General features: G+C 37.3%; 1 protein-coding gene across 1 annotated transcript; it reads left to right on the top strand.

The window, feature by feature from the left end:
• The first annotated feature begins 10915 nt into the window (after positions 1-10915).
• LOC137247038 (uncharacterized) lies at positions 10916-16482 on the top strand. Its single transcript, XM_067778104.1, has 2 exons — positions 10916-11011; positions 15452-16482. Exons 1-2 carry the CDS (start codon positions 10991-10993, stop codon positions 16295-16297), a joined length of 867 nt encoding a protein of 288 aa, XP_067634205.1. The 5' UTR covers positions 10916-10990; the 3' UTR covers positions 16298-16482.
• Positions 16483-16574: the final 92 nt, after the last annotated feature.

Genomic DNA, 16574 nt, shown 5'->3' on the forward strand with positions numbered 1-16574 from the left:
ATTTTTTTGCAGATTTTTTTTATCTCTAAAAATTTTTTTTCTTACAAAAAAATAAGCTTTCATTCAACAAAATCGATGGACTAATACAAAAGATATAAGCATTCAAGTAAATATATCCGTTTAATACTTAAGTACCCTACTGGTACATATGTGTTAGTATTCGTATAACAGTTAGTTAGCGAATACTAACAGATATGTTCCAGAGGGGTACTAAAGTATTGAATGGATATATTTACTTGAATGCTTATAGCTTTTGTATTAGTCCATCGATTTTGTTGAGTTGAAGCTTATTTTTTTTGTAATGAAACAGAGCTTAGCAAAGCAAAAAAATCTGCAAAAATTAACTGATATACGAATACTAACACATATGTACCAGTAGGGTACTTAAGTATTAAATGGATATATTTATTTATTTATTTTTATTCCTTCCTCGCAAAGTGCAAATTTTTTTATATTTTTAGAAAAAAAAATTGAAAAAATCCGTAATGATTGTTCGTTATCTTTGAATCTGCAGGGCCTACCAAAAAAAAGTGTTGTATGCACAGTTCATAGCAAATTTTGTAAAGCTTCAAACCGTTTTGGAATTGCTCAATTCATTCTGGAGATATACATATATGATTAAGTGGACCCAATTTTTTTTTTTTTTTGAAAAAACGGTTATTCATGAATATCTCAAAAACGTTACCACAGAAGTAAAAATAACCTTGGTTTTCGGAATCAGGGGGTGATTTTACATAGGAATTTCATAATGGCGTCTCTGTAAACCAGTGTAATTATTTCTTATGTAAAAAAAATTAAAAGATTTCTTTTTTGCACATTGACTCTGGTCATGATTGTCATCAATTATTTAATATTTAACATTAACTGGAATAACTTTGAACTTGTATTTACATACATATGCAAATGCTTTACAAGTTCAAAAAAATTTGGCTCTCAATAATGATTACGTTTGTGGGATGCAATAGCCACTTTCGCATTTGTTTACAGTGGCAAAGGAAATAATTTGCAATGTCGACTTCATAACAAGCATGTCAATGTGCTCGTGTGATCTTGTGTTAGTAAAATTTTTGAAATTATCAATTTTTTACTTAAATTATATGCGGACCATGTACATACATACATATTATTATTACGTGTGTAACTATACGAAATTCAGCTTTTTTTCGTTTCCTAGTTTAATTTTCTTTCTATATCTTAAATAGTTATGTATGTATGTATATATTTACACATGCACATTTGGTAAATTTGTAAATAGATATGTGATTACCCTTTACCATGTAGACTTTTTGCTTGCAATTGCACTAACCTGCATTACTTGTTTTGCTACATCTGCGCCTGCGTCTTTTAAATAATCACATCATAGTTTTGTTTTGTACACACAAACATAAATAAAGCAATATTTAAACAAAACACGCGACTATCGATTGCAGTTTTTCGCATTGTTAATAGTTATGTTGTAATTTTGCTAGTGTAACATTAACATCATTACGATTACTGGTTGCTGAGTTGATCGTTATTGTTGGTCGGTCTTTACGCAGGGATAAATTTTACCAAAGATAAGCATTGCAACTTTTAATGAATTTAACTTGTTTGCACACTTTTTGTATACGAAAATTTACATTAAATTTCCATTCAATATTAGATTGATAAAATTTCGTATGAAGTTGAGTATAATGCACCCCATTGCAGTTTGAAGCTGCATCCTTACGGCACCACCTACAATAAGTTGGTACACCTTGCACAGCTCTTAAATAAATAAATGTAAGGCGCGATAACCTCCGAAGAGATTTTAGGCCGAGCTTCTCATCCAATTTATGTCGTGATCCTTTTAAATTTGTCCTACAAATTGGCGGGACTGGACCTACATGTTTTATGCCGACTCCGAACGGCATCTGCAAGGCAGATGAATTCTCGATGGGATGCTTTTCATGGCAGAAATACACTCGGAGTGCTCGCCAAATGACTGCCGAGGGGCGACCCCGTCTATAAAAAATTTCTTCTAATCGAAAAAAACTTGTTTCTAAAATTTTGATGATGCTTTGCTTGGGGCGTAAACCCAGGGTCTATGGTGTGGCAGCTACCACCACACCACGGTGGTCACACAGATCCTACGAACCTTTATTTGATATCGTTTCCACTTCTATATTTTTTACACAGTTGTGCAAGTGGCTTTACAATTTTATATGCCAATGGTATAACGGAGTTAAGATAGATAAATACTTCCATTTCCCCTTCGGCGAGTGTTTATCTCTACAACAACAAAAAAACTACCATATATGTTATTGTTGTTGTTGTTGTTATAGGTGCGACCACTCACAAATTGTCATCAATATCCCCTAAAATAAAATTTTGGAAAAGTGAGCGATGCCACGTCTTAAGGCAATATAAAATTCATTGTGTCGAGAAGCCGAGTCTGTTTGCCTCAAAATCAGAGCTTACGATTTCTCGAACTTGTTCGAGAAGAGATTTCTCGCGAGTCCCGCCTTCTCGCGAGATTCTCGAATCTCGAATTACTCGTAATACTCGCGAGCTTCTCAACTGTCAATCCTCGCGAGATTCTCGAATCTCGAAATACTCGCAAGGCTCGCGAGCTTCTCGACATTCAATTTAATCGATTCATTGGCTGTTTTATATAGAGCTTAGGATTTTTTCTGGAGCGCAAGCGAAAATTTCCACAAAACCACAACTAAAAAACACCGAAATGTATAGAATACTGCCAATGCAGCAACTGAATTGAAAGTCGAGAAGCTCGCGAGTATTACGAGTAATTCGAGATTCGAGAATCTCGCGAGAATTGAAAGTCGAGAAGCTCGCGAGTATAACGAGTATTTCGAGATTCGAGAATATTGCGAGAAGCCGTGTTCTCGATGTCTCGTTAAAAAATCAAATATTGTGAACAAAATTATATGTATAATAAATATGTTTTGAGTTAAATGTCATTGGAAAGCAATATAATAAAAAAAAAATTCACAAGAAAAAAATAAAACAAGTGTATAAATGCTGGCCATAGAGCAATTAAATTTATGTCGAGAAGCTCGCGAAATTTACGAGTACTTCGGGACACGAGAATCTCGCGAGAAGTCGAGTTCTCGATTTCTCGGGTCTCGAAAATCTCGCTTGTGTTCGAGAAGAAATCGTAACCTCTACTCAAAATATTGATAATTATATCTACTCTATATAATAATCTGTGTAGAGTTTCTGAAAAGTGGTTGGTGCCACGCCCATATGTATGGGTATGTATGTGTGTCTTTTATTATGCGGTATCTACTATTTGACATAAATCTTCTATATATGAGGTAATTTAGCTAGGAGATGTAGAGGGCAAGGAAGTGGCGGCTGGAGTGAGTGTCAATGAAAAAAAATTAATTCGTAATGCCTCCGGTTTTTTGAAGGTGGTATACAATATTTGGTATATCGATTCAATATATGAGGTAGTAATTTAGGTGGGAGAGGTAGAGGGAGTCGAAGAGGAATTGAGAGTGGGAATGGACTTGGGAGTGAGTGGGAGAGTAAGAATGAGAAAGGAGTGAAGATAAAGGGTAAAACAGTAAATAAAAAAGTACTAGAGCTGTAGTCTATTCTGAAGCATAGAGAGCGAAAGAGGAAAGGGAGGTCCATTTTTGAAATATAGAGGTCAGGAGAGCGTCTGCCGGGTACGCTTTTAAATAAACAAAATCCTAATGCTGAAGATGTTAAAATTCGCAGGGCCATTTTTCTGCTGTTGAAAAATTTTGCTTTGAAATACGGTTGCTGAAACCAATACTATTTGTTCCGAAAAGTTTTAATCCATTCGACAACATTACATTGCCAGCATTATGTTCAAATCTGTGTAAAGCTCATACTCTTTAGTATTGAACGCTATTGGCATCACAGACAGGACTATAAAACTTCCGCAGAAGTTTTCTTTCGAATACCCAAGAATCATCGCATCTATAAGCTATCCGCTAATGATTCCGAGCCACACATCAGGACAGGTATAATACGAGATTTATAGAGCGTAATCTTTGTTCTTCGTGGGAGGGTTTCTCGTTTCAATTGCCCACTCAGTCTATTCCCTTTTTGATTTATAACATGTTATTGTTTACGTTTCCGTTTCGTTATCATGGTGCGGATGCCCCGGTTATTTCCTTGATGACAGCACGAGCTTCGTCTTGTCTTCGTTCACCGCAAGATCTACTTTTTCCCCGTAAGACATTTTTCAATGGCAATATTGAGCAATGTAAACTCCTTTTAAGATCTGTGCCCAATGTAGTGCTACACAAGAGGGTATAAAGATCAATGCAACCAAATCATGTTGCAAGTTATCACTTTCCCGCGGGCAGCAAAAAGCAAATGAAAAACCATGCATGCTGAGGAGTGCGCTATTTACTTAATTTCCCAGTTTGTTCGCATGTATGTATGTATGTGAGTAGACGGGTTTTCGTCAAAATTTAGTTGCGACTTCCGAGCTTCCGTTTTTGGTGGCTTGTTGTAAGCATGTTAGATATACAATAGGGTGTATAAAAAAATCCATTTGTCGTAGCCCCCCTAATTTTTCGTCATGTTCTAGGCATTTGTTGATCGATCAGACTGTTTTTATACTCAGCTGAGCAGAGCTCACACATTATATTAATTTTGTTCGCATAACGGTACTCTGTAACGGCATAAACTAATCGAGATAGATATAGACTTCTATATATCAAAATGATCTGGGCGAAAAAAGAAGTTCATTTAGCCATATCCGTCCGTCCGTCTGTCTGTCCGTAAACACGATAACTTGAGTAAATTTTGATGTATCTTAATGAAATTTGGTATGTAAGTTCCTGGGCACTTATCTCAGATCGCTATTCAAAATGAACGAAATCAGACTATAACCACGCCCACTTTTTCGATATCGAAAATTTCGAAAAACCGAAAAAGTGCGGTAATTCATTACCTTGACCTTATGACGCAGAATAGAAAATTAGCAGCTGAGTATGTAATGTTCGGTTACATCCGAACTTAGCCTTCCTTACTTGTTGTTGTAACGGTTTTAACATTCCCTTTTAAACTTGTTATACTCAGTTGAGCAGAGCTCACAGAGTATATTTAGTTTGATTGGATAACGGTTAGTTGTACATATATAAAGGAATCGAGATAGATTTAGGCTTCCATATATCAAAATAATCAGGATCGAAAAAAAATTTGATTGAGCCATGTCCGTCCGTCCGTCCGTCCGTCCGTTAACACGATAACTTGAGTAAATTTTGAGGTATCTTGATGAAATTTGGTATGTAGGTTCCTGAGCACCCATCTCAGATCGCTATTTAAAATGAACGATATCGGACTATAACCACGCCCACTTTTTCGATATCGAAAATTTCGAAAAATTGCGATAATTCATTACAAAAGAGAGATAAAGCGATGAAACTTGGTAGATGAGTTGAACTTATGACGCAGAATAGAAAATTAGTAAAATTTTGGACAATGGGCGTGGCACCGCCCACTTTTAAAAGAAGGTAATTTAAAACTTTTGCAAGCTGTAATTTGGCAGTTGTTGAAGATATCATGATGAAATTTGGCAGGAACGTTACTCCTATTACTATATGTACGCTTAATAAAAATTAGTATAATCGGAGAAGGACCACACCCACTTTAAAAAAAAAAATTTTTAAAGTAAAATTTTAACAAAAAATTTAATATCTTTACAGTATATAAGTAAATTATGTCAACATTCAACTCCAGTAATGATATAGTGCAACAAAATACAAAAATAAAAGAAAATTTCAAAATGGGAGTGGCTCCGCCCTTTTTCATTTAATTTGTCTAGGATACTTTTAACGCCATAAGTAGAACAAAAATTAACCAATCCTTTTGAAATTTGGTAGGGGCATAGATTTTATGACGTTAACTCTTTTCTGTGAAAATGGGCGAAATCGGTTGATGCCACGCCCAGTTTTTATACACAGTCGTCCGTCTGTCCTTCCGCATGGCCGTTAACACGATAACTTGAGCAAAAATCGACATATCTTTAATGAACTTAGTTCACGTGCTTACTTGAACTCACGTTATCATGGTATGAAAAATGAAAGAAATCCGATTATGACCACGCCCACTTTTTCGATATCGAAAATTACGAAAAATGAAAAAAAATGCCATAATTCTATACCAAATACGAAAAAAGGGATGAAACATGGTAAGGTAATTGGATTGTTTTATTGAAGCGAAATATAACTTTAGAAAAACTTTATAAAATGGTTGTGACACCTACCATATTAAGTAGAAGAAAATGAAAAAGTTCTGCAGGGCGAAATAAAAAACCCTTAAAATCTTGGCAGGTATTACATATATAAATAAATTAGCGGTATCCAACAGATGATGTTCTGGGTCACCCTGGTCCACATTTTGGTCGATATCTGGAAAACGCCTTCACATATACAACTACCACCACTCCCTTTTAAAACTCTCATTAATACCTTTAATTTGATACCCATATCGTGCAAACTCATTCTAGAGTCACCCCTGGTCCACCTTTATGGCGATATCTCGAAAAGGCGTCCACCTATATAACTAAGGCCCACTCCCTTTTAAAATACTCATTAACTCCTTTCGTTTGATACCCATATCGTACAAACATATTCTAAAGTCACCCCTGGTCCACCTTTATGGCGATATCTCGAAAAGGCGAACACCTATAGGACAAAGGCCCACTCCCTTTTAAAAATACTCATTAACACCTTTCATTTGATACCCATATCGCACTAACAAAGTCTAGAGTCACCCCTGGTCCACCTTTATTGCGATACCTCGAAAAGGCGTCCACCTATAGAACTAAGGCCCACTCCCTTTTAAAATACTCATTAACTCCTTTCGTTTGATACCCATATTGAACAAACGAATTCTAGAGTCACCCCTGGCCCACCTTTATGGCGATATCTCGAAACGGCGTCCACCTATGGAACTAATGATTACTCCCTTTTAAAATACTCATTAACACCTTTCTTTTGATACCCATATTGTACAAACAAATTCTAGAGTCACCCCTGGTCCACCTTTATGGCGATATTTCGAAAATGCGACCACCTATACAACAACCACCACTCCCTTTTAAAACCCTCATTAATACCTTTAATTTGATACCCATATCGTAAAAATACATTCTAGAGTCACCCCTGGTCCACCTTTATGGCGATATTTCGAAACGGCGTCCACCTATAGAACTAAGGCCCACTCCCTTTTAAAATACTCATTAACACCTTTCGTTTGATGCCCATATTGTACAAACAAATTCTAGGGTCACCCCTGGTCCACCTTTATGGCGATATCTCGAAACGGCGTCCACCTATGGGACTAAGGATTACTCCCTTTTAAAATGTTTATTAACACCTTTCTTTTGATACCCATATTGAACAAACAAATTCTAGGGTCACCCCTGGTCCACCTTTATGGCGATATCTCGAAACGGCGTCCACCTATGGGACTAAGGATTACTCCCTTTTGAAATACTCATTAACACCTTTCTTTTGATACCCATATTGAACAAACAAATTCTAGGGTCACCCCTGGTCCACCTTTATGGCGATATCTCGAAACGGCGTCCACCTATGGGACTAAGGATTACTCCCTTTTAAAATGTTTATTAACACCTTTCTTTTGATACCCATATTGAACAAACAAATTCTAGGGTCACCCCTGGTCCACCTTTATGGCGATATCTCGAAACGGCGTCCACCTATGGAACTAAGGATTACTCTCTTTTAAAATACTCATTAACACCTTTCTTTTGATACCCATATTGTACAAACAAATTCTAGGGTCACCCCTGGTCCACCTTTATGGCGATATCTCGAAAATGCGACCACCTATACAACAACAACCACTCCCTTTCAAAACCCTCATTAATACCTTTAATTTGATACCCATATCGTACAAACGCATTCTAGAGTCAACCCTGATCCACCTTTATGGCTATATCCCTAAATGGCGTTCACCTATAGAACTATGGCCCACTCCCTTATAAAATACTCTTTAATGCCTTTCATTTGATACACATTTCAGGGTTTCCCTCGGTTCATTTTCCTACATGGTTATTTTCCCTTATGTTGTCACCATAGCTCTCAACTGAGTATGTAATGTTCGGTTACACCCGAACTTAACCTTCCTTACTTGTTTTATATCTAAGTTGCCGTGGTCTTTAACCGATCCCGTCCATTTTTACTAGAAATATTTTCTGCTATAAGGAAAATATGTGTACACAATTTCATTACGATATGTTAATTTTTCTCCGAAACATAGAAAATTGCTTAGCCATAAAAGGGTCGGTGGCACACCCATTTTCAAAAATTTTAGTGTTTTCTAATTTAATGTTATAATTCAATTTAGAAAGTAAAATTCTATTGATAAAAAGCTCTTTTTCGGTTAGATATAGCTCATTATTTTCGTCCACAACCCTTTTAAAAATCTTTTATATAAAAGTGGGCGTGGCCTTAACCGATTTCGTTAATTTTTCTTCAAAGCATTCCTTATAGTAAAGACAACCTCTCTGCCGAATTTTGTTACGATAGCTTTAAAGATTTTTGATTTATGATTAATAATATTAGTAAAATTGATTTTATCACAAGTGGGCGGTGCCACGCCCATTTAAAAAATTTTTTTCAAATTTTTATCAAGAGTCGAAATGTCAGTCCACATGTCAAATTTCAACATTCTAGGTGTATTATTTAGTAAATAATCAGGTTTTTGTGTTTTCCAAAATGTTATATATATAAAAAGTGGGCGTGGTTATCATCCGATTTTGCTCATTTTCAATACCAATCTATTCTGGGTCCAGATAAGCCCGTGTACCAAATTTGGCGAAGATATTTACTCAAGTTATCGTGTTAACGGACAGACGGACGGACGGACATGGCTCAATCAAATTTTTTTTCGATACTGATGATTTTGATATATGGAAGTCTATATCTATCTCGATTCCTTTATACCTGTACAACCAACCGTTATCCAATCAAAGTTAATATACTCTGTGTGCAAAGCACGCTGAGTATAATAAAATGGAAAAAATTACTAACAAACTGCACAAATAATAAGTCACGTAATCAAAACGTATACAAAATAAAAAATTAAAATATCCAAAAAGTTAACAAATTCACCAACTCAAATAATAATGGGTTATAGAAATGGCGAAAAATCAATTGGTAGGCTATGGTATCGCAAAATTTACCAATTGCACTGACTTCCATAAGATCAGCTGTTTTATATGGATATGGATATCGAAAGTTCGCCACGGCCTTAAGCTAACACCCGATTGTAAAGCGCTCGTAAAGTATTATACGAAATTCTTGTTTAGAAGAGACGCATTTGATTACTAAAACTCATTTTGTTTACGCAAGAAAAAGCTAAGCATAAGGAAAGGCAAGATGAAAAAGAGGATTGAGTTGCATAATAAAATGCAGACAAGCCAATTCCTTCTAGTTTTTAACTAACCGTTCTGAATTTTTGCAAGACTAAAAAGACTATGCGGTGCTGTTGTTCTCTGAAACAAGTTCTGCCAGACTCTCGTACTAAACCAGTTACAACGTTGTGCCATCTTCAGTGTCTTTTTCGTTCTGATCAGTTGTTGTCGTTTGTCTTTGATGTATATATAGTTCGCGAGAGGAACGAGTTGGCAAACGGCAGTGAGCCGGGATCTCACGAAATCTCCGTTTTTAGAGATGGCTCTAGACGGAACAACAGAGTCGGCAGCGGAATATTTTCAGAAAAGCTCAAGCTAAGCGAGAGCTTACGCTTACCCGACCACTGCAATATTTTTCAGGCTGAATTTATAGCTATCTGGGAAGCAGCCCTCTATCTTGCTAACCTACAGGTGACCAATTCTATTTCAATTTTCTCGGACAGCTAAGCTGCCATAAAATCCCTGCAATACAGTAACACCTCGTCACTAGTGGCGTTGAAGTGCAGAGAAACCCTCAACAAACTAGCTGATAAATGCAACCCGTGCATTATATGGGTTCCTGGCCACTGTGACATCTCAGGAAACTGCGCTGCGGCCTTCCTCTAAACAGCTGCAAGCACTGCTTGCGATCTCTATTCACGGATCAAGCTAACGCCAGATGGGCTATGGAACCTACATGTAGAATATCCAAGCAAATCTGGCCTCAGCTGGATGAAAAGAGATCGCAATCGATGATACTGTTAAACCGTATCTCTATAAGCCCGACAGTGGGCCTTAATACAGGTCACTGTCTCATGTCCCTCATGGTGCCTATATGTGCCTACAGACAAATGACTTCTGTCGCAGCTGTAGGGACGACGAGGAGATAGAAAGCGTAGAGCACTATCTGCGTCACTATCCCGCACTGTCAAAAACTAGGTACCGATGCCTCCACAGACACTCCTTTGGGGGTCTTGCGGAGCTTGAATCTGCAAAAAAAAAACGACATCTTGCGTTTCATCAGGCAAACGCGCTGGTTTAGCCTCACTGGGGTCTAAAAATTCTTCGGAAGTAGGGAAATAGGAAATAGGTTCCCCCTCGTGGTAGCACAACGGGCCACAACGACTGACGTGAGTCTCCGCTTGGACAGCGGAGGCAGCCACTTCAACCTAACCTAACCTATATAAAGTTCGCAGGTGCATAAGCATGTATTGTCAAATTGGATGTTTGTGTATGAATTTGTTCGTGCTTGTTATGTGTTAATCAGAAACGGGGGTAGTTTTCACTGATCCACTTGCGTGGTTAGTTGATTTTTTTTTTCAGTTTTCAGATACGGTCTAATATGTACGCTCATATGTACTACTAACAAATATATATGTTTTCATATATGTATAGATAACTATCCCACCTGGCTTTCTTTTCGGCAGCTACGCTTTTCCTATGATATAAATGGCTTTGCGCGCTTGCCAGAGATTTATTTAATATCCTATCGTTGTAGCTGTGTTTTAACGGGTACTCGAGTACTTAGCTTAATAAACTTAAAACGGATGAGAAAATCTAAGTTTTTTTCAAATAAATATATAAAAAACAAACGCCGTAAAGATGACTAGAAGTGGGTTTTATGTGAGTGTAATAAAAGAAAAAAAAGTTTGTAACCCGTCAGTGTTGACAGTGTTAAATGTGATATACATCCAATGCAGAGGTAGAACTTCTATTCAAATTCATATCAACCGATCCTATTAGAAAGGCCGTAATTTAAAAGTTTTGTTGACGTTTCTCAGACATTTTGTTAAAAAGATTGTATTCCAGCGATCTCATTAACAGTTAATATCATCATAATTTATTTATTTAAGCTAATCAGCATACAAATCTTATAGGCTATTTAGACATATATATATAAACAATAATACTACATTTCAAATACTTTATTTATAAAGAGTAGTTAAAGAACTTAAAAAGCGATCTTTCGAACCTGAAAAACTATCTCGATAAATCTAGCAATTCTGTTGAACTCAATTAAAGCTCAAGTAATTGGAGCATTTTTCACATAAAGAGCTTTAGAAATACCAACATGGAACTCGGAGCTACGCAGAGCTATAGCTGGAATGTTTATTAGAATCCTTTCAAGGAGCACGGGACAATCAACAACACCCCGAAACAAATCAAAAATGAATGACAGCGACAAAATTGTTCTCCTGCTCTGCAATGATTTTAAACTAATCAATAAGCATCGCGCTTCATAAGTCGGAATAGGCTCCGAGAAACGTAAGTTGCGTAATGCAAATTTTAAAAATACCTTTTGGATGCGTTTAATTCTTACAATATGGCAACTGTAGTATGGCGACCAAATGAAGCAGGCATACTCAAGCTTGGAACGCACAAATGCCGAAAATAACTGCTTAAGCGTATAAGGGTCGGCAAAATCGGAGCTATGACGCCTAACAAAGGCCAGCATGGCATACGATTTTGAAATGCAAAGGTTAATATGGCTTGCAAAAGTAAATTTCGAGTCGAAAATTACTCCTAAGTCTTTAATTTCACTTACCCGCGACAAGGGCGTATTAGATATATGATATGAGGTATCAATGATATTCATACGTTTCGAAAAAGTAATATGAAAACACTTACTTATGTTGAGTGTTAGCCGACTGTTTTTACACCAGTTACTTAATTTATCCAAATCTAATTGCATCAATTCGGAATCATGAAGGCTATTGATTATAGAATATATTTTAAGGTCATCCGCGTACAGCAGAAATCTTACTGTAGAAAAGCAAGAGCAAATGTCATTTATAAACAAGACAAAGAAAATTGGGCCCAGAATGCTTCCTTGTGGAACACCGGAGCAGGCGACGAACGGGAGAGACCTAACATTGTCAACCACCACCATACAGTGACGATTATATAAGTAGGATTCAAACCATCTCAGGAAGACAGAATGGAATCCCATCAGGGCTAGTTTTTTAGTTAGAATTGAATGTGCAATCCGATCAAATGCTTTAGAAAACAGAATTGTAACAGAAAAACTATAATGAAGATTTAAAATCTTTTCACCAAAAGTAATGCCGCTAAACAATACAAATTGACGGCTGAGTATCACCCTACTTCGATTCGAAAACGCCCTACCGGAGAAAATTTTTCAAAAACACTATTTCAGAATTCGCTTCATCGCCCTATATTATTGTGTTGCAGTGCTTCGACCTATCCAATAGGCGCGATCACTGACAAATTGTCGTCAATATACTCTTAACAGGAAAAACTTTGCTGTTTCAACAGTTCCACATTGCAATTGAAAAGATGGTTGTTGTCATGTGGAGACAAGTTACCAGCGAGACATACATTGGATATGTCGGGGTTGATTTGGAATAAGTAAGAGTTCATCCTATAACAGTATCCAGATGGAAGTTTAACTAGAATGACGCGCGTCTCCCTGGGAGGTTGCTTTCCTGACGTGTCTCTGAGGGCCTTTTTGTGCTCCATTCGTTCATATGGCTGTTTTCTTAAGTTCCGAATTTCTTCATAGGGTTTACGGAAAGACAAGGGAGATAGTCTGCAATTTTATAGCACAGCTTATAAATGGATGGGGCAGAACCTGTTGTGATTATCGTGCAATCATTGGCGTTGAACACAATGGTAACTCCTTCTGGTGGGGAAGAGAGCTTTGATATGTAAAAGTTAAACAAACTTGGAGATAGGACCCCACCGTGCGAGAACGTTTGTTTAATTCTTCTGGAACTGCACTGATGCTTGCCACACATATAATTTTCAGTCCACCTTTTGAGGAAGAGTAGACCCTCCCAAGCCTTGCAGTAACGTGCTATGATCGACTGTGTCAAAGGCTTTTGATACATCTAGCGGTTCGAGTACTGTTCTATGGTGAGGTTCTTGGTTCAGTCCGTCGTCTGGATTTGTTGACCGAGGAGTGTATTGCGTATTGTCGGCAGAAAGCGCTCGCACATTTCTTCGCATCCGATACCACTTTATCGAAGAGGATGATTATTTTGTCATTGTCATTCTGTTCTGTCAAAAACACTCTATTTCAGAATTTGCTCCAACGCCCTATGTTGTTGTGTTGCAGTGCTTCGACCCATCCAATAGGTGCGATCACTGACAAATTGTCATCAATATCCTCTAACAGGAGTTCCGGGAAACTTGCTGTTTCGACAGGGTTGAACCAATGAGATAAGAGTGTTAGAGGCGTTGGTTCCACATTGCAATTGAAAAGATGGTTGGTGTCATGTGGATACACGTTACCAGCGAGACATACATTGGATATGACGGGGTCGATTTTGAATAAGTAAGAGTTCATTCTATTACAGCATCCAGATCGAAGTTGAACTAGAGTGACGCGCGTCTCCCTGGGGAAGTTGCGTTCCTGATGCGTCTCTGAGGGCCTTTTTGTGCTCCTTTCGTTCATATGTCTGAGTTCTTAAAAGCCGAATTTCTTCATAGTGTTTACAGAAAGACTAGGGAGATAGTCCGAAGTTTTATAGTACAGCTCATAAATTGATGGGGCAGGACCTGTTGCAATTATCGGGCAATCAGAATCGGATGAACGCTTTCACTAAGATTTAATTTTTTTAATACCCCAGCTAATATCAAAAACGATTGAATTTGAGCTCACATAGGCCGTTTTTGAAACAAATTCTGAAATCGGGCTTTATTCAAAAGCTGTCTGAAATAGAGCATTTTCGAAACGACAGCCGAGATAATATTCCAGTTAGCAGTCGATATACCATTGCGAACACGAAACTAGCAGTGAATATTTATAGCAAATTTTATCAAATAATTACATCTTAAGCTTATTATACTATACTCAGCTGAGCAGAGCTCACAGGGTATATTAATTTTGTTCGCATAACGGTACCCCGTAACGGCATAAACTAATCGAGATAGATATAGACTTCTATCCGTCCGTCCGTAAACACGATAACTTGAGTAAATTTTGAGGTATCTTAAAGAAATTTGGTATGTAAGTTCCTGGGCACTCATCTCAGATCGCTATTTAAAATGAACGAAATAGGACTATAACCACGCCCACTTTTTCGATATCGAAAATTTCTAAAAACCGAAAAAGTGCGATAACTCATTACCAAAGACGGATAAAGCGACGAAACTTGGTAGGTGGGTTGACCTTATGACGCAGAATAGAAAACTAGTAAAATTTTGGACAATCGGCGTGGCACCGCCCACTTTTAAAACAAGGTAATTTAAAAGTTTTGCAAGCTGTAATTTGGCAGTTGAGTATGTAATGTTCGGTTACACCCGAATTTAGCCTTCCTTACTGGTTTTCGTTAATTTTTGAAAACTCTTTAACGAATTGTCTTACTAAAACTTTGCAACCATCCTCAATGTTTTCAAAAAAATCGAGAAGCGTTCACAAATTTGCATATTTTCAATTTTTCATTTAGAATTTTCAGAGTTTTTTGAGTTTGCAGATTTGTAAAAAATAAATTCCCCCAGCCTCCTCAGATACGCCTGAGGTGCGCCTTTGTTGGCAAAACTTTGTAGTTTCGACCTTTCTAGTAGGGGAGGTCGATATAAGTGTATGGTTTGTTCATAGTTCGGAGTAGAGCTTACGATTTCTTCTCGAACACAAGCGAGATTTTCGAGGCCCGAAAAATGGAGAAGTCGGGGTTTACTACTTGTGGTTTTGCAGACATTTTGGCTTGTGCTCCAGAAGAAATCGTAAGCTCTATATAAAACAGCCAATGAATCGACTAAGTTGAATGTCGAGAAGTTCGCGAGCCTTACGAGTAATTCGAAATTCGAGAATCTCTGGAGCCTTACGAGTAATTCGAGAATCTCTGGATCCTTACGAGTAATTCGAGATTCGAGAATATTGCGAGAAGGCGAGATACGCGAGAAATCTCTTCTCGAACATGTTCGAGAAATCGTAAGCTCTAGTTCGGAGTACACAATCAAAAGCATTTTAAGGTATTTCTTGTCTCGTTTTCAAAACGTTTAAGAGCGTATCATAAATGACACACTGTGCACTACGGGGTTTGATAATTTAATAATGTTTAAATAAGAGTGTCTTTGTTATTCATTTCCGTTCTGCAGTTCTCATGCTATTTGCTATTCCTGTTTACCACCATTGTTGTAGCTGTGCCTACAAAACTTTCCGAGAGACAGCAATCACCAACAGTAGCACGCAGTGCAGCAACGACAACAACAAATGCAAGAGTTACAGTTACACCAAATTATCCTATTGAGGATATGCAATTAATGCAACCACATTTCATTACACTTGAGGATTTTGAATCATTGTTGCGACGTGCCGGTGAACTCTTCCGACCAAATAATTCATACCTTGTAGATGATAACGTTGCCGCCACTTCCACTGTGCAACAAAAAAATACATCCTTAATTGATAAAACCAGAGGCACGACCACGCCCTATCGACAAATTCAAACGCCTGCAATACAACCATTAAATTTTTATATGCCTTTATTCGAACAAGAAAATCTCAAATTGGATGCTAAAAGCAAGCGCATGGAACATATTGCACCACCACCAGCACCAACCACAGGTGATGATCAAACCAATTATTATGCTGCGAAACCAAAAAAATTACCCAAAAAATTCTACGCCAATACTAAGCAAGTAAATTTGAAATGGTTGAATGCCTTCGAGAATGAAGCTCTTACCAATTCTAATGGCCATTTGCCAAACGCAGTTTATTTATTACATGACGAACATAGTCGAATTAATTTTGATGATTCTTTCTTTGGTGTGGATATGCAAGTCAAAATTCCAAATAATCAACCACACAGAGAAGAACATTCGAGCAGCAGCAGAGGTACGCATGCGCAAGAGGATGAGTTTTTGAATCAAGGCGAAGAGGTGGGAGAAGATTTGATGGCGAGTGCAGCTAGACAAATGACGCATAAAGTGCATGGTGGTTAATATACAAAAACGTAGAGGTGTTTACAAAACAATTCAGTCATAATTTATTATTAAAGTTTGTAAGATTTTCATTTAGCATGTATGTTTATGTATAAGCGCGTGTGGTGGTCTTACATATATGTATTAAAAATAAATTTCACATTTTAAAAAAACAATCCGCAAACATTGACTGATGAATTGTAAAAGAAGATGATACAAAAATTTTAAGGACTACCCATGGTTCAATTATATGGTTGGCTCATCTCATCAGCTGATTTTATTTATTTCATTGCATGGC

The sequence above is a fragment of the Eurosta solidaginis genome, chromosome 3 (genome assembly GCF_040869045.1).
Source record: "Eurosta solidaginis isolate ZX-2024a chromosome 3, ASM4086904v1, whole genome shotgun sequence".
Classification (NCBI taxonomy): domain Eukaryota; kingdom Metazoa; phylum Arthropoda; class Insecta; order Diptera; family Tephritidae; genus Eurosta; species Eurosta solidaginis.

Bases quoted from the DNA above. Each gene is read 5' to 3' on its own strand.
- LOC137247038 (XM_067778104.1), top strand. From the start codon at position 10,991: ATGACTAGAAGTGGGTTTTAT. The intron at 11,012-15,451 runs GTGAGTGTAATA...TCCGTTCTGCAG, and splicing joins TGACTAGAAGTGGGTTTTAT to TTCTCATGCTATTTGCTATT.